This window comes from Macrobrachium nipponense, chromosome 8, assembly GCF_015104395.2.
Source record: "Macrobrachium nipponense isolate FS-2020 chromosome 8, ASM1510439v2, whole genome shotgun sequence".
Classification (NCBI taxonomy): Eukaryota; Metazoa; Arthropoda; class Malacostraca; order Decapoda; family Palaemonidae; genus Macrobrachium; species Macrobrachium nipponense.
In genome coordinates, this window is record NC_087203.1 from 39,509,414 (window position 1) to 39,528,660 (window position 19,247).

General features: G+C 42.7%; 1 protein-coding gene across 1 annotated transcript in view; it reads right to left on the minus strand.

Moving 5' to 3' along the window:
- The window catches only part of LOC135222695 (serine/threonine-protein kinase SMG1-like), a gene marked incomplete at its 5' end in the record, with an annotated part of 271,434 nt that overhangs the window by 84,661 nt on the left and 167,526 nt on the right, over positions 1-19,247 (minus strand). Inside the window, 3 exon segments of the mRNA XM_064260879.1 lie at positions 4,384-4,597; positions 12,013-12,182; positions 16,040-16,163. Coding sequence (XP_064116949.1) covers positions 4,384-4,597; positions 12,013-12,182; positions 16,040-16,163 — 508 coding nt within the window.

A 19,247-nucleotide genomic window follows, 5' to 3' on the forward strand; every position in this document is an offset into this window, starting at 1 on the left:
CAAAACTACTGTTGTCCATTTCTGTCGTATTCGGGGAGTACATCCTGACCCGGATATATACATCAAAGGCCAACGGATCCCATGTGTAAATGAAGCTAGATTTTTAGGTTTGATATTTGATTGCAGGTTGACATGGGTTCCTCACTTAAAGGCATTAAAAGTTAAGTGTCTTGAGGCTCTGAATCTTTTAAAAGTATTGTCACATACATCATGGGGGGGCAGACCGCAAAACTATTTTAAAATTATACAAGGCCTTAATTTTTTCTAAAATTAGTTATGGGTGTGAAAGAAGGTATCCCATTCCATGTAATGATTTTTTACCTACACTTAAGAATTTTATTTGTAATAATTGGCAAAAGCATTGGGAAAGCTTAGCTGATAATAAGATGAGAGAAATAACAAATGTTATATCCCCTTGGAAATATAACGTTATGCCCCGAAAGTGGGAGACTACTCTTTGTCGTCTCAGAATTGGTCACACTCGGATGACACGAGTTTTTGCTAGCTGGCCAACACCAACCATATTGTGACGACTGTTTGATACCCTTGACCGTGAAGCATTTGTTGACTGAATGCCCCACTTATAGCACAGAAAGAAATAGATATCTGTTTGAGGCTCGAGGTGAGGATGGCAGGTTCATCCTTAGCAAGATTCTTGGACATGATGTGTCATACAATGCAAGTGGCATTTTTAGATTTATTTCAGAAGCAGGTCTTCTGAAAGCTATTTAACTTTTACAATGATATATTTGCTTTTATGGTTTTAATTGAATACTTTTATTCTTTATTTATAATAAACGATATCGGCGTCAATGACCTTCGATGTCAGGATGCCAGAAAACTTCCAATCATTCATTCATTCATTCCAAGGACCTAAAAAGGCCCTTCAACAGATGGTCAAGTTCCGAAGTTGTCCACGACACTTCCGCTGAAGCTAAAAGAGATCTCCTTGAGGCATCAACAACGCTGGCGAAATCTCCTTGCGCTGAAGTAGGAACCTTCAGTCCTAACTCTTCGCCAGTTTCATACCACATCCCTGCCTTACCGCTAAGTCTAGACGGAGGCAGGGCGAAAGTGGTCCTTCCCTTTGCTTTCCTAGACTCCATCCAGGTGTTAACCTTACGGAAAGCTCTCTTGGTAGACAATGACGTCTTCATTTTCACAAACCCTGGCGTCTTGCTTGCTTTCGACGACGAAAACTGCGATGGAGGAGAAGGAGGGGCAGAAGGAAGGAAGGTATCCCCAAACGAATCACGGAGCAGCCGAGCCAATACTTGGTAGTCCGAAGAAGCCGACGTCGAAGGTTGTTCTTCGTCAACATCCTCAGAAGAACAGCTTAATTCCCCTTCTTCCTTACCCGAGTGAAACCCCGAAGGAAGAGGCTAAGGTCCTTTCGCTCCATGTCTCATGTCAGAACGATGTCGAGAAGAAGAGGGTAGAGGACCCTTAACAGAATCCTTAACAGTCACAGGGTCAGAAATCAAAACTTGAGGAGAACGTGAAGTTGTAGGAAGACGTGAAGCGTCAGCAAAAGACTCGGGAACAGCGTTCGAGTGATAGCGAACTTCCACATTCGCGTCCAAAGTGCTCTTACGACTATGTTTACTAGCGTCCATCAGAGCGTCCAACCTAGCGTCCCTCCGAGCGTCCAACGAAGCGTCCAACCAAGCGTCCAGCGAAGCGTCAAAATAAGCGTCGAGTGGAGCGTCTCTCCTAACGTCCCGCGAAGCGTCCCTACGAACGTCCCGCGAAGAAACAGGGCCTGCCACCTGACGAGCGTCCCGTTGAGCGTCGACACAAGCATGTAGAAGAGGAGCAGAACGTACTGAAGTTCGTTCGACAGGAACTACAACGTCGCCAGCAGGAACGTCGAGATCGGAATGCCGAGCGTCCTCTCGTCGAGAAGAGAGGGGAGAGTGATGAAACCTCTCTCTTTCATGACGTCTACCGCCACCTCTAGACGAACACTGGGGAGAAGAACGAAGCCTAGAGGGGGAAATATCAGGAGACGGGGACGAAAGAGGAGCAGGCGGAGAAGACTGTCTTGTTCTCTTGATCGGAAGTCTGTCGTCCTTCTTGCGATGAGGAACCGTCTCCTTCTGCTTAAGTAAAGCGTCCAGTTGCCGTTGCATAGCAAGGATTATCTCAGTCTGAGAAGTCTCCTTACGAGGAGAAGAGCTGTGCCTGTGAGAAGGCGAGGGGCGAGGGGACGCCTTCTTCCTTCTCCCAGGAACAGCCTTGGCTCTAGAGTGACTGGGGCGCTCGAAGGCGTCATCATCAGATGACGTCCTAGACTTCTTCTGGGGCGGAAAGGCTACGCTTTCCGTGGAGAAGAATAACAACTTCAAAGGCCGCGAATCCGGACGAGATTCCCACCCCTTGCGCGGGGAGGACACGTTTGAAGACGAGAAACAATCTTTCAGGATGCGTGCTCGAGCACGCTCCTTAGCAGCCTGGGATGCGTCCACAGAAACTGCTGAAGGGACGTCAGATCGGTGGGGGATCCCCGTAACCCTCCTTCGGCCTTCGACATGCCCTCTCCCTGAGTCTTGGGAGTCCGGCAGAGGTCCCAGCCTAGAGGCGCTATAGGGCCGATCTGACGCCCCCTTCACTTCACAAGGGGCACTATCACTGCACTTAGCACTTTGCCTGTTTTCAAGGGCAAGAACTTTAGATTCAAGCGTTTTCAATGAATCCAAAATAAGCGAAAGGGGATTACCCTCCGCAGACACCACTTGAGGGCCCGAAGGCAACACTACGGGGTTAGGAGACACAAAATCTAAAGGAGGGTTAGAAGGGGTTACATTAATACCCTGTCTCCTACCCGATTTACTCCTGGAGGAAGACCTCCTGATCCTGTCACGCTCTAATTTATTAACGTAGGATTCATACGTCTTCCATTGCACATCACTCAAACTTTCGCACTCACTGCAGCGAAAATCATACCTACAAACTTGTCCCCTACAACCTTTACACACTGTGTGAGGATCAACCAAGGCTTTTGGTAGCCTCACCTTGCATTCATCTTTCATACACACCCTGGCGCTAGCCGAACTAGATCCAGACATATTTAAGGAAAAAACCAAGCCAAAATCAAAACAATCCAAAGTCACGTATGCCAAGCTATCGATCCAATAACAAAAAACCAAAAAGTCAAGAGGATACTCAAGCCAATGAAAAGTTTTCCAAAATCCTGAGGCGGAGGTGCTGTAAACAGTTGTTTATAACACCGGCGACAGAAAAAATCTGATAGAAAATGGGAATGGTTCCTGATACCCGCCTCCCAGCGGCGGGAATGGGTACTAACCACCCTACTTCCACTACGTGTGTCGAAAGTTTTTAGAAATTCTGTCGGACTTCAGAGAATACAGCTATATATATATCTGACAGGTAAGTTTCATGAACAAATAAATGTGTCTTTGGGGGGTCGAACCTGAGCATTTGATAAGTAAATATAGTACAGTCATGGGAGTTTGACATATATTACACTTCATTGGGTCAGTATGCAGTTTTGATATAAGTGACCATGCGAGAATATACTGTGTCCTACACGGAGTCTTGTTAGGATTACGTACTTCTTTTGATCTTTCTTTTTGTGAAGACAACTTCCATGCATACACTTCCGTTTTTATAGTTTTTAGCTTATTTGTGGTTAATATTAAGGATCATTTTTTTTGTCAATCTTGGTATATCAATGGTTTGACAGATATTATTAAGTCTGATACTGGGGTATGTGTAACTGTTGGAGGAATAGTGCAAGCTAATTTAGCAGCAGAATCTACATTTTTATTCCCTTTTATGCCTACTTGTGCTGGAATCCAAGATATTTTTATTGATAATCCTACTGGAGGAGTATGTTTAAAGAAATGTTAGTGACAATTACTGATTTGCAAAATATACAAGTTAAAATTTTCATTTTTTTCTGTCACAAAAATGCCAAATTCAATACTCAATATAAAAAATGTTTTTGTTAATCAGACAGATATGGGCCTCCAGAGCATAAAAATCTAAATGAAATCTGTTGAAAAATGATAAAAGAAGGAGCAGTTTAAATTTATCTAGGTATAGCACTTTAACACCTATTGAGATTTCATTTTACTTATATGTAGTCTCAAATGTAGCAGCCCTTCCCCCATCAGCTTCAACTGTTACTCATATGCTGCCTCTTGGATTCTGACATTCCCAATCTCTTCCAGTTTCTTGTAATTGTTACAAATATCCATCTTTCAAAAAAAGTCCTACCAGTTTACCAAAGTTATATTCACCTACTCTTGGAATATATCAATCTTCCCCTTTTTTACACAGACCTCAGAATGATATCTATCATAAGGTTACCATCTCACAATTTTCCACATAAAAGAACAACTTCAATGGTCAACATACGTGAAGAGTGGCAAACACATCATGGAGTGCAGATATAGCTTGAATAACTGGAGTTTCCTGAGGAAATGTTGGTGGGGAGTGAGTTGTGAGAAGGGTTACCAACTCCACCATACCACCAAGTGTGACCATGCTCTCCCGCAACCACCAAAGGCCACCAATGGTCAAATCAACTAATCCCTCTCGTGTGCCTGCTGCTGTTTTGTCTGCCCGCAATCTGCATAAAAAGTTACAGAAACTATTAAGTGGCATATGCAAAATTAATATCGTTATAGGTAGTAAAAATGATATTGTTAAGATATAATAAAGTTTTGTACATACTTACCTGGCAGATATATACTTAGCTATAGTCTCCGACGTTCCCGACAGAATTTCAAATCTCACGGCACACGCGACAGGTAGGTCAGGTGGTCTACCCCGCCGCTGGGAGGCGGGTATATGAACCAATCCCGTTTTCTAATCAGATTTTCTCTTCCACCTGTCTCCTGAAGGGAGGCTGGGCGGGCCATTAATCGTATATATCTGCCAGGTAAGTATGTACAAAACTTTATTGCATCTTAACAATATCATTTTTGTACATGAACTTTCCTGTCAGATATATACTTAGCTGATTGGCACCCTTGGTGGAGGGTAAGAGACAGCTAAACAATATAGAAAAGGGAAACAACATATGTTGTAGGATATAAAAACCTTGGTTCTTACCTGGTTAGGCAGAAGACTTCATGGGTACTGTCAATTAGTCTGCATTGCCTGAAGAGCTACAGCAAGGGCGTGACCTGTTGCTGAAAGACTCTTCGGATCTACCAAAGGGATTTCTGATCCAGTTACATGGTAGAATCCAAGTAGGATCTTGTCAAAGGGGGTTCGCCCGCTTACATGACAGAACCTGTCCACTATCACAAGGAGCCAAAACCATCCAGACCACCTAACCAATCTAACCCGTGTTAGATCTAAGACACGAAAGAGATGCCTACCCGCATCCTCTTCCACACAACCATAAAAACACAAACAAAAAGGGATAAAATTAGCTAACCTAACAAGGATACGTTTCAGCTCCCTGCCCCAGCACCGAATCCGCAGATACGTAGGGTCCTAAGGCGAAGCACTTATCATACGTGATCCTTACATCTCTCAAGTAGTGGCTTGTGAAGACCAAGTGACATCTCCAAAATGTCGCCTTTATAAGGTTTTGAACTGACATGTTCTTGCTGAAGGCTAGAGAAGTGGCAATGGCCCTCACACTTCATGTGCCTTAACCTTAAGAAGTTTGAATTGGTCCTCGTCACATGCTACGTGAGCTTCCTTGACTAAGCTTCTCAAGAAGAATGCCAGAGCATTCTTAGACAAGGGCCTACTGGGGTCCCTCACAGAACACCAGAGGACGTCCGTATTGCCCTTAAGTTGTTCCTTCCTTCTGAGGTAATACTTAAGGCTTCTTACAGGGCAAAGAGCCCTCTCTGCCTCTTCCCCTACGAGAGCAGATAAACCTTGAACCTCAAAACTTCTGGGCCATGGATTCGATGGATTCTAATTCTTAGCTAATAATGAAGGAAGGAAAGAACACACCACGGACTGATCTTTGAAGCCCACCTTCCCTTCTATGGCTTGCAGTTCACTCATCCTCTTGGCGGATGCCAAAGCCATGAGGAAAAGGGACTTCTTGGTAAGGTCCCTAAAGGAAGCTGAATGAGGGGGTTCGAACCTTGAGGAACTCAAAAATTGAAGAACCACGTCTAGATTCCAACTGGGCGTTCTCGGGGACCCTTTCTTCGTTGTCTCGAAAGACCTGATCAGATCATGAAGATCTTTGTTCTCAGAGATGTTCAGGCCTCTGTGCCTGAACACTGCAGCTAGCATACTGCGGTATCCTTTGAAGGTCGAAACTGCTAGTCCACATTCTTCCCTGAGGAAAAGGATGAAGTCAGCAATTTGGGTCACAGAGGTACTGGAAGAGGAAACTTTCTTATTCCTACACCATCGACGAAAGACATCCCACTTCGACTGGTATACTCGCAAGGTGGAAGATCTCCTTGCTCTTGCAACAGCTTTTGCAGCCTTAGACGAAAATCCTTCGCTCTGACGAGACTTTGGACAGTCTGAAGCCAGTCAGACTGAGAGCGGGGAGGTTTTTGTGATACCTGTCGAAGTGGGGTTGTCTGAGTAAATCCTTCCTTGGTGGAAGGGATCTTGGAAGGTCCACCAACCATCCCAGTACCTCTGTGAACCAGTCTTGGGCAGGCCAGAACGGAGCGATCAGAGTCATTCTTGCCGAATCTGATGCGGCGAACTTTTTAGTCTCTCTCCCAGGATCTTGAAGGGAGGAAAGGCATACATGTCCAGACCCTTCCAATCCAGCAGAAGGGCATCGACCGCTATTGCCCTTGGATCTGATATTGGAGAGCAATACAGGTCTACTCTTGTGTTCTTCGAGGTGGCGAAGAGGTCTAAATGGGGCCTGCCCCACAATCTCCACAGGCTCTGGCAGACATCTTGATGAAGCATCCACTCCGTCGGAAGGACCTGATCTTTTCTGCTGAGAAGGTCTGCCCTTACATTCCTTTCCCCCTGTACGAACCTGGTGAGGAGCCTGACACTCCTTACCTCGGCCCATAGCAACAGATCTCTTGCTGTCTCGTACAGGGAGAAGGAGTGTGTCCCCCCCTGTTTCCTGATTTATGCCAGAGCTGTGGTGTTGTCCGAGTTGACCTGAACAATGGAGCCTCAGACGTGGGACTCGAAGGCTTCCAGCGCCAGCCAAACAGCCATCAGTTCCTTTCTGTTGATGTGCCAGGACACCTGTTCTCCCTCCCAGGTGCCTGACACTTCCTTTGTCCCCAGAGTCGCCCCCCCAACCTGTCTCCGACACGTCGGAGAACAACACTAGGCTGGGGTTCAGGGATTGCAGTGACAGACCTTGGACAAATCTGTTGGGATCTGCCCACCACAAGAGCTTCTCCTTTATCTCCTGAGTTACGACGAAGGAGAACGTCAAATCCTGAGAACGACGATTCCAGTTCTGAGCTAGAAAGAACTGCAGAGGTCTCAGGTGTAACCTTCCTAGGGAAACGAATTGCTCCAGCGAGGAGAGCATCCCCAACAGACTCATCCACTCCCTCGCTGTGCATGCATCTTTCCCTAGGAAGGTTGCAATCTTCTCGGAGCCTCGGGCTATCCTTTCCGGGGACGGAAAAGCCCGAAAACCCCGAGAATCCATCCGAATCCCCAGATAAACACATTCTTGACTGGGGATGAGCTGGGATTTCTGAAAGTTGACCAGGAGTCCCAGCGAACTTGTCAAATCCAATGTCTTTTGCTGGTCCTCCAGACAACGTTCCTTCGAACTGGCTCTTATAAGCCAATCGTCCAGATAAAGGGATATTCTCACTCCTTCCAAGTGAAGCCACTGCGCGACGTTCCTCATGATCCCCGTGAAAACCTGAGGGGCTGTCGAGAGGCCAAAGCACAAGGCCCTGAACTGATAGACCTTTCCTCGCATCAAGAACCTTAGATACTTCCTCGACGAGGGATGGATCAGCACATGGAAGTAAGCGTCCTGCAGATCCAGGGACACCCACCATCCAGTCCCCTGGACGAAGAGCAGCCAACACCGATGCCGTGGTTTCCATCGAGAACTTCTTTTTCTCCACAAAGAAGTTCAGGGCACTTACATCCAGAACCGGTCTCCATCCCCTTCAGGATTTCGGAACTAGGAAGAGGCGGTTGTAGAAACCTGCTGAGTGAAGATCGGAAACTAGTTCTATCGCCTCCTTTTCCAGCCTCTGGTCTACTGCTAGAACAAGGGCTTGGTTCATGATGGGGTCCTTGTACTTGGCCGTTAACTCTCTTGGAGTTGTCGTTAAGGGAGGTCTTGAAGCGAAAGGAATGAGATATCCCTTTTTGACAATCGAGAGGGTCCAGGTGTCCGCTCCTCTCTGGGCCCAGACATCTGCAAAACTTAAGAGTCTGGCGCCTACTGTCGTCTGAAGGACTTGCTTGTTATTTTGTCTTGATAGATTTCGAGAAGGTCTTACCTCTCCTGCTGGGTCTTCGCCCTCGAAAAGAAGAAGATCTGGAGGATGGACCCCCTCGAAAGGGCTCCTGCGTTGCGTGCTTCTCTTTCTTGTTCTTCACAGAGAAGGCCTGTCGAGGCTTCCTCGTCGACTGTGCCAGCAGATCCTGAGTAGCCTTGGCCGAGAGAGAGCTCGAGATATCTTGCACTATCTTCTCGGGGAAGAGCTGTGACGAGAGCTGTGAGTACAACAGCGAAGACCTCTGTGCGTGAGAGACCGACTTAGTCACGAAGGAGCAGTACACGGCCCTCTTCTTGACTACTCCCGCTTCGAACAAAGATGAAATCTCGCTGGCGCCATCCCTTACAGATTTATCCATATAGGACAATACACAGTGGAGGTCCTCTGGAGAAAGGGCGTCCGGCGTCTGTGTCTTCCTGGCCAAGACTCCCAAGGACCAATCCAGGAAGTTGAAAACCTTGAGAACTCGAAACATCCCCTTCAGAAGATGGTCGAGCTCATTCATGGCCCACGACGTCTTGGCAGAATTCAGGGCCGATCGTCTGGTGGCGTCCACTAAAGCAGAGAAGTCTGAATCGGCAGAAGACGGGAGACCCAGGCCCAAGGGCTCCCGTTTCGTACCAAAATCCGGTACGTCCTGTCAGCTTAGAAGGGGGGAAGGAAAACACCGTCTTCCCCGCTCCTTCCTTGGAAAGAAGCCACGATCCAAATCCCCTTAGTGCCTTCTTCATAAATAGCGTAGGCTTCATCCTGACGCAAGAGGATCCTTTCGCCGTCTTGGAGGTTGAGAACAGCGAATGAGGAGACGGAGGAGCGGCAGGGCTGAGGGAATCTCCGAATTCCTGGAGAAGCAAGGCGGTTAGCTTCTTGTAAGCAGAAACCGCGGCAGTCTTGTTGGAATCCTCGTCCGAGCCTTCCTGGTCTTCTTCCACCGACGAACGAGGGGGGTCCTTAGAAGAGGAGGCGGTCCTGTCAGGAGAAGGGCGCCTACGAGAAGCATCAGGAGAGCGACAAGCAGAAACAGAAGAGCGCCTACTGGACATGAGAAGTCTGTGCGAAGACTCATGCTTTGAAGTCGAAGACAACTTGGACAAGGGAGAGCGCCTATCAGCAGGCGTCTGTCAAGAGGAGAGCGGCTACCAGGTGAAGAGCGCCTAACAGGAGAGGGGCGCCTGCGAGGCTCTTGGCGCCTGTCCAGAGGAGAACGGCTGCCAGGAGAAGAACGTCTACCAGGAGATTGGCGCCTGCGACGCTCTTGGCGCCTGCGAGGAGAAGAGCGCCTGACAGGAGAAGAGCGTCTGCAAGGAGAACAGAACCTGTCCAGCGAAGAGCGATTGTCAGCCGAAGAGTGCCTGCCAGCAGCCTGGCGCCTGGACGAGGAGGGGAGCCCGCCAGGAGAGGGGAGCTTCTCGCGAGAAACCGCTCGCTCAGGAGAAGCCGCAACATCCGGAGAACAGCGCCTACGTAGAGGAGAGCGTAAGTCGGGAGAAGAGCGCCTGGATTTCTTGATTGGAAGAGAAACGTCCTTCCTCCGACGAGAACTGCCGGCCATGGAGTCAGCGAGGGCTGAAATCTGAGCTTGGAGCCCGGCGAGAATACTAGAAGGGGACTTCACAGGCTCCTCTTGCGGCAAAGAAGAGTGAGGCCCACGAGGAGAAGAGCAGTCAAGAGATCTCCTGGGCCTCTTAACATCCAGAGAAGGCTCCTCTGGAAAGACTTCCGGGCTGGAAGCCAGGGAGCTGCAGGGCACCTTCCAAGCTCTTTTCAAAGGGTGCGAGGCTTCCAGGGAGCTCCATCCCCGCTTCGGCGATGGCGAAGAAGACGAGGAGAAGCACTGGCGCAGGATGTCCTTCTTGATGCAGTCCGAGGCAGCCTGGGAACGCACATCAGGATCTGCCGAAGGGACGCCTGACCGGTCGGGGCGCTCCCTAACTTTCCTGCAGCTGTCGACTTTCCTCCTCCACTGGGTCTGGGAGTTTGGAAGAGGTCTAGGCCTGGAAGCGCTACGGAGCCGGTCAGATGCCCCCTCCACAACACTGGGGGCACTGCACAGATCACTTTCACTACCACTCTTACCTTTTTCCAAGGAGCGGATCTTAAGCTCCATGCTGCGAATCGTGGCTTTCATTGCAGCCACCTCCGAAGACGTATCCTTGGGTTCGGCGCAGGGAGCAGGGGCTGAAACAGGGCAAGAAGGTTCTACTTCTCCGAGAGGGTTAGGTTCTGACTCTAGCTCGCTAATGCGAGACCTACTCGAGCTTCTAGAGGAAGCTTTACGAACCCTGTCTCTCTCCAACTTCCTTAAGTAGGAAGAAAGAGACTTCCACTAATCCTCATTCAAACCCTCACATTCCTTACATGGGTTATTAGATGCACAATCATTCCCCTTACACCTCATACATACAGTGTGAGGGTCGACCGAAGCTTTCGGCAACCTCACCTTACATACATCCACTGAACATACTCTAAACATAGCAGGTGTCTTAACAGAAGAATCCAAATCAGACATATTCAAAGAAAAATCCAGAGCAAAATCAAAACAGTCCACAAAAAAGCGTATGCCAAGCCAAAAAGATCCCGTACGTCACCAAAAATCCGTCCAAAAAAGATCCTAGGCAAGCGAGAGCGAAATCAACTATCAGGAGGAACCCACAACAGTTGTTGCCAGTCCCAGCGACAGAGAAAATCTGATTAGAAAACGGGATTAGTTCATACACCCGCCTCCCAGCGGCGGGAAGGGCAGACCACCTGACCTACCTGTCGCGTGTGCCGCGAGATTTGAAATTCTGTTGGGAACGTTGGAGACTATAGCTAAGTATATATTTGCCAGGAAAGTTCATGTACAAAACTATGCTTCCTTTTCCTATATTCTTCAAAACAACAATTACGCCTGAGACAAATCACCTTTTTGTGATGCATTAATTATAAAATTTGCTATAAAATGCAATTAAAAAGTATTTAAAGCTAACACAGTTTACTCTGGTAAATCTAACTTTATACTTCCAGATTTGAGATTTGTGCAAAATGATTTTAGTGATATTTATGAATTCAGTGCTACTTAGAAATCTTTCAGCTCAAAAGCTGCTGTATCCCATGTGATTAGCAGCACAATTTAAGTAAAAACATGTGTAAATTTCCAACAGATAGATATTTGAATAAAATTACTTTACCTTTTGCTACACTGTTTAGGCCACTAATGTCAATATTGCAAAAGCAACACAATTATTTATAGAAAAACGGTCAAAACAGAGCGCTTAAAAAATGTTTGCTAAAATCTTAATACTGTCATTGTTTTAATGCCAAGTCCATGTTTCAATTTAACCAAAATGTTATTTACAGTTAAGTCATAATGAAAAATCCCAGTATCCTTTTTCAATGGTTCACAGGTTAACACACACAAACAAAGTGTGCTCCAAGGGCTCAGCTCACACACCTTATGCCACATCATTCAAACCAACACTGCAAGTCTTCTGTTTCTTTTTATTCATGTCAATAATGTTGTTGAGGTGTCGCATCCTAAAAACACTGATAAATATTTTGGCAAAATACAATGCCTTTGATATATGAGTCTATGGTATACACAGAAAAAAAAAAAACTCACCTTGCACCTGTTAGTTGAGTAAGAGAATTCAGAAGGGCACATGTCATTGCAGCTACTCCTGACATCCCATGGTCAGTTACCAGATTTGTTAGAGAAAGGGATGTTTCATGTACACTGTTAACAACTGCAACGCCATCACTCAAGCCTTCAGCTCTCATTCGTTCATAAACCTGAATTGCAGAAAGAGTCATAAATAATATGAAAAATAGCATTAACTGATATTGCATACTTCCCCCACAAAGTCAAAGAGTAATGTGAGCAATGAAATAAAATATTTCTCTTCTTATAATTAACTAGTATAAATAAGTTAACATGTAAGATGTCTAAAACATATTCACTTGGTAATTATCTTCAAAGGTATATTCGAGTTTTAGCCTGCCATATGAAATGACAGAAGAATCATCATCATCATAGCATCATACCATCCTCCAAGTGTTTTGTGAAATTCCATCGGTTATGTTCCTCCTATGCTTAATCTGCCACAAATCATCACTCATCTCCAGACAACCTTTTCATAATTGTCATCCAAGCATATTTGGTTTCTTCCAAATCTGGTGGCTACAAGAGCTAACAGTACCAGGTATCATTCTCCCAAAAGTGTCTCCAGTTTTCCTGCCGGTCATGTATCCTACATAGCCACCTGACAAGATGGTCATAAATACTTGGAGGCCTAAGACAACTGCCTAACACTTGAGGAATTTGATGCAAAAGTGCTTTTTCTCTCTGGATCAGACCCCTTGGGCCTAAGAATCCTTCAGAAGAGCTCCCTAAACTAAAATTTGAGGTTTCAGAAAACATCATGATATTTTTCTCCTAAGGAACTAGAGGAACTCCCATCTGTATGTTCCACAAGTTGATCCAACAATGGCTGATGTGAAAAACAGTCTCCTAGGTGGGGATACTGATGGCTAGAGACATTAAGATTGCCTTCCAATTTTAAGCCACCTGAAAATGTAGGAAACAAATACAGTAGTGGCTGTGTAGAAGTGGCCTCTCTAGTGGCTGATCACTACCTGCTAAGACCTGGCTGTAGGCCATGGCTGAAGAAATAAGTTTCAATGGCCATGAAGAAGTGGCACACACACTGTCTTCCAAGAGGCGAGCTAACTGCTAGACAGAAGAACATTAACAATTAAACAGTCTCAGTGGATGGCAACAGATCTGACTTCTTCAGCCTGACCTGCTGACCCAGGGACTGATACAAGTCCTGAAGAAGTTGCAGATGACTCTGCAACTCTTCCTTCAGACAGGCTAAAATCAACAAACTGTCAGAGTAGCAGCCAAGACAATGCACCCAAGAGGCTACTGAGTTAAGTATCCTGGTGAAGACCTGAGGGACAGTAGTCCCACCAAATGGAGTGAGAGTACATTCCTGGAAAATGGGTGAAGGAGACATGAAACCACTCATCCCTCAGGTTTATGAAAGCAAAAATTCCCTTTTGCAAATAGACTTCTGTACAGATTCAAGGGTCAGATGAAAATATTTGATTGGCTGGTTTTATTAAAGCTTGATCTCCAATCCCTCACTGTCCATGAGTTGGAGAGAGAAAAAACTGACTAAAGACTACTAGCAAATGCCACAGACAGGCAGTCAGTACTAAGATATCACAGACACAATTAATGATCTTGACAAAAGAGGTGCTATCTTGCAGTGAATACAGGCCTTCAGTATTAACTTAGTTCAAATCAATCAACAGCAGAACGTGGTAAATACAGGCAGCCCCCCAGTTAAAAGCAGGGGTTCCGTTCCTGGGGGGCCCAACACTAAGTGAAATTCACCTCTAACTGAAATTCAAAAGTCTACTGGTGTCACAATCCACCTTACTGAGACTGCTAACATTTCCTCCATCTCTTTATGTATCATATCTTCTAATTAAATCAGCTAAAGAAGCAGATGAGAATGATAAAAGTATTGTTAGTACCTTTATAATCATTGCTTAAATGCTGCAGCCATAAACAACTGAATAATAACAGTTGTTTTGCTACAACAACCAAACTGGATCTGATAATAACAAAGTTTTGCTTGCATTTCAGCCATCGTACAATAGTAAAAAATTACTGTAGTTATATTACAAATGACGTTAATTAAGTACAACAGGACTTGAATATTTTTTAATTATACCTTTATTTGGTATGGAGAAAATATTGACAAGAAAATATAGTACTACTAAATTTAAGCTGCTGTTGTAGCTGAAGCTGAGAAAACAGTGTTCACACTGCTAATGACTTCAAATTATTGTGCATGAGCAACATGGATGCAACTCTACTGCAAAAAATAGTAGAGAAAGGAGTATTTTAATAAAAATACTGGCCATGAAAGAACACATTTAACTGTTGTTTTCATGCCAATAACAGATGAATACGCAAATACCGTATTATGATGAAATAGGTTGAAAATAATATGCTCCCGACACCATCTATTAAAAAAAAAAAACCAATTGAGTTCACAAGTACATATTTAAGTCGTATTTCAAATTAAAAGCACTTCATATAACGAAAAATTGACCTATTCGCGCTAAATAGAAGCAAGATAATCGCTCTGAATCGAGTTAAGTAGGGCGAAATAACCCTGCCTCTGCCCTCAACTGATTTTTCTAAACATAGATTGCTTTGTTTGTATTTTATAATACTATATGTAGTAATATGGGACTACATACAGTATTATTGGATACAGTGACGTAAAGCATAACTTTTTAAAAGAACCAAGGAAAAGATGCATATTCTTTATGTCTGTATTTTATGAGGGTCTCTCGGTGCTTCGGCAAGCACCAAAATAGGTACCAATAACCAGACGACAGCGCCATCTATTAACGAAAAAAAAATAACTAAGTCTAGTTCACGTTATAAGTCAATTTTCAACTTAAAAATACTTAATATAAAGAAAAATAACCTTGTCACATGGTAATAGAGTTTCTAAAGATTAATTTACACTAAATAGAAGCAAGAAAATCGCTCTGAATCGAGTTAAATATGGCAAAATAATCTTATCTCTGCTCTCATCTGATTTTTCCAAACCAAAACATGATCGGTTTGTTTGTATTTTATAACACAAATAGTAATACATGAAGGAGGAGAAAGCCTCATTCAAAGAAACCTTGTGTTCACTAGGCAATGAGCTGAACCAACTATTTACCAGCTGAGGAGGAATTTTGCATTTAGGTAAGGAACTGCCCAAATTTATACCATTGCTATTCACACATAACATTGCAAATTATGTATGCAAGGGATAGACAACAAATTTGGGGTCAACAAAAGGATGAAATAAAAGTGCTCCAGGACTTACCATCCTTGACAATAGAAGTATGTTGAGGCAGAATGACAATGGGAATAAAATGCCACACAATAGTAAAATCAAACAAAATCACAAAATAGGCTGAGAAAAAAGAAGTAAAGGTACTGGTTACCATGATAAACACAAACAAGAAGTCAATGGCCTAAACAGAAATTGCCAAGTATAATGGATCCAATTTATGACAGGCAAAGGAAAAATAATGTCAACAACCCCAAAATTATGATAAACGATTGCAAATTACAAGAACACTAAAAAGAAAAAAAAATAACATTGAAATCACAGAAACTATGATGACTGAAACTACATGACTGGTGCATAAAACTGCAAACAAACAACATTGAATGTGTTGTTTGCTGCTTAAAAGTTATCCTGAATGGAAAAAACTCACAAATATTATAAGCACATAATACATATGAAATTTCAATGTAGTGTAAATGGAAACCTGTCAATGATGCAACACTAAATCACTAAATGCAGTAGATACAATGTTCTGTACTTGTGAGAATGAAGGCATGTCTAATCTCTACTGAGGTTCACTAGAGAACGAACACTATTTGGAGTACCCAAAAAGATCTGAGAGTTGGTTAAGCATGTGGGCAGGAACCAAGTTTGAAATGCTTTACTTCATGCACCTAGATGCATTACTCAAAGGCTGTTTGATGATTAATGGGTTGTTAATAATAATATATTTTACAGGAATACTACCACCACTTTAATAGCATAACTAGTACACACCTTCTGAATTTGGGATGTTACTTGTAGTGCCTTATTATGTAACTGCAAATCAATATTCCGGACGTGACTAACAAGACTGGCATCTGATGCTTCACGGTGACTCTTGCTTATCACTGTTTGGACACTGAAAAATTAATAAATTTTAGTTTCTCATTTCTTACAGCTATGAATTACTGTCAAATGATGAAAAATAATAAAAGTTGCATACAAAATCTTGAATGTTTAAACACCCATTAAATTACCACCATATAATAAATACAGTGATCCCCCCCGTATTCCCGGGGGATGTGTACCAGACACCCCCGTGAATAGTTAGAACCCCCACTAAAATTGCTTTTAACTGCCTATCTTGAAAGTTCAGATACCAAATAACATCCTACTTCAAATATACCTAAAATTACTAACTTATTACTGTATTAATCTTTGAGGTTATATTATTAATATCATTTCAAAGTCATCTTAAACATTTTACCATTAAAAATAAATACCTACAGTCAATAACAGAGAGAGAGAGAGAGAGAGAGAGAGAGAGAGAGAGAGAGAGAGAGAGAGAGAGAGAGAGAGAGAGAGAGAGAGAGAGAGAGAGCATTGAATGGCAACATCACATATCTGACCATCAAGAGTGAAATTATGAATTATTCCTGAGACAAAGAGAATAATAATGGAGATGGAGAAAGAGAGAGAGAGAGAGAGACCTTACAGACCTTACCTTACAGACCTTACATCTTGTTCGGGTTGCCCCAGGTCCCTCAGTGTGAGGCACCTCTAATGTCTACCAGAGAGTTGCTAGTACATCTTCCGGTATATTTTGCATCTTCCAATCTTGGATGGTCTGGGATGCAGTTTAGATATTTGTCGAGCTTATTCTTAAAAACATCTACGCTCACTCCTGATATATTCCTCAGATGAGCTGGCAACGCATTGAATAGACGCTGCATTATCGGATGCTGGTGCGTAGTGGATTAATGTCCTGTGTGCTTTCCTTATTTTTCCTGGTATAGTTTTGGGCACTATTAATCTACCTCTGCTTGCTCTTTCTGATATTTTTAGTTCCATGATATTTTCTGCTATTCCTTCTATCTGTTTCCATGCCTGAATTATCATGTAGCGTTCTCTTCTCCTTTCTAGACTATATAATTTTAAGGATTGTAGTCTTTCCCAGTAGTCAAGGTCTTTAACTTCTTCTATTCTAGCTGTAAAGGACCTTTGTACACTCTCTATTTGTGCAATATCCTTTTGATAGTGTGGGTACCATATTATATTGCAATATTCAAGTGGACTACGAACATATGTTTTATAAAGCATAATCATGTGTTCAGCTTTTCTTGTTTTGAAGTGCCGTAACAACATTCCCATTTTTGCTTTACATTTTGCCAACAGAATTGCTATTTGATCATTGCATAACATGTTCCTATTCATCACCACACCAAGGTCTTTAACTGCTTCCTTATTTGTGATTGTCTCATTATTAGGTCCCCTATATGCATATAGCTTTCTTTCTCTGTCTCCATAATTTATTGATTCAAATTTATCAGAGTTAAATACCATCCTATTTACCTCTGCCCAATCATATACTTTGTTAAGGTCTCTTTGTAGAGCGTTCCTATCTTCATCACAAGTAATTTCTCTACTTATTCTTGTGTCATCTGCGAAACTACTCACTACCGAATCCTTAACATTATTGTCTATGTCTTCAATCATAATAACAAACAGTATTGCAGCTAACACCGTACCTTGTGGCACACCGGATATTACCTTGGCTTCATCCGATTTCTCGTCGTTTGCAATAACTATCTGTTTTCTGTTGTGTAAAAATTCTTTTAACCATCTTCCTACTTTATCCACGATATTGTGTTTTCTAATTTTCTTCGCTAATATATTATGGTCTACTTTGTCAAAAGCTTTTGCAAAGTCTAAATAAACCACATCTGTTTCATTTCCGCTTTTCATATTTTTGAATATGTTCTCTCGGTGGACTAACAGTTGGGTTTGTGTACTTTTTCCGGGTACGAAACCATGTTGTCCTTTATTAAACAAATTATTTTTATTAAATGTTTCATAATATTTTTCTTCATTACCCTTTCATACACTTTCATAATATGTGATGTTAGACTCACAGGCCTATAGTTACTTGCCTCTAGTCTTGATCCACTTTTGAAAGTAGGGGTAATATATGCTAATTTGTGCTCATCATAAATCTTGCCTGTATCTACACTTTGTCTTAATAATATTGCAAGTGGCTTTGCGATAGAATGAACTACTTTCTTTAACAAAATAGCAGAATTCCATCAGGCCCTGCAGCAGCTCCATTTTTAATTTCATTAATAGCCTGCACAATATCAGCTTCATTAATATCTATGTCAGCTAAATATTCACTATTTCATCCCTTACTTCTATATCATTATCTTCATTATCTATTCTAGGGGTGAATTCTCTCTTATATCGTTCTGCCAGTATGTTGCAAATTTTCCTTTTTTTCATTCGTTAATCTCCCTTCATTCTTAGAGGGCCTATTTCTATTCTTCTTTTATTCATCTTCTTCGCATATGAGTATAATAGTTTGGGATTTTGCTTGATATTTAATAGGGTTTTTTTCTTCCAAGTCCCGTTTTTCATTTTCTTTTGATTGTATAATCTTTTGTTCTGCATTTCTATCTTACTTTTTAGTTCTATAACTTTCCATGCATATTTTTCTTTTGCTAGACCTTTTTTTCCATTTTCTGATTTTCTGGAACAAGATCCTTCTGTCTCTTGGTATGCATGACTGATGTTTACTTTTCTTCTTCGGTATATATTTATCCACTATTTTCTCTAATATTTTATATAATATCTCCGTATTTACCTTTATGTCATCACTTACGAAAATGTTATCCCAATCTTTGTTTAATTCTTCATTTATTTCTGACCATTTTATATTTTTACTGTAGAAGTTGTATTTTCCATATCCTTCCCACTTTTTCATTTCTTGCTTATCTCTGTTTTCACTTGCTTTGGAATGGACTGTTAATTCTATGACATTATGGTCTGAAATACTCGCATTATAAACTATTATTTCTTTAACATAATTCATCTCGTTCACAAATACTAGGTCTAAAGTATTTTCCTTCTTGTTGGCAGGTGATTTATTTGTTGAATGTTGTATTCTAGTAGCATATCTAATAGCTTTTCGAATTGCCTCTTATCTTCTGCACTACTATTACTCTCTTTT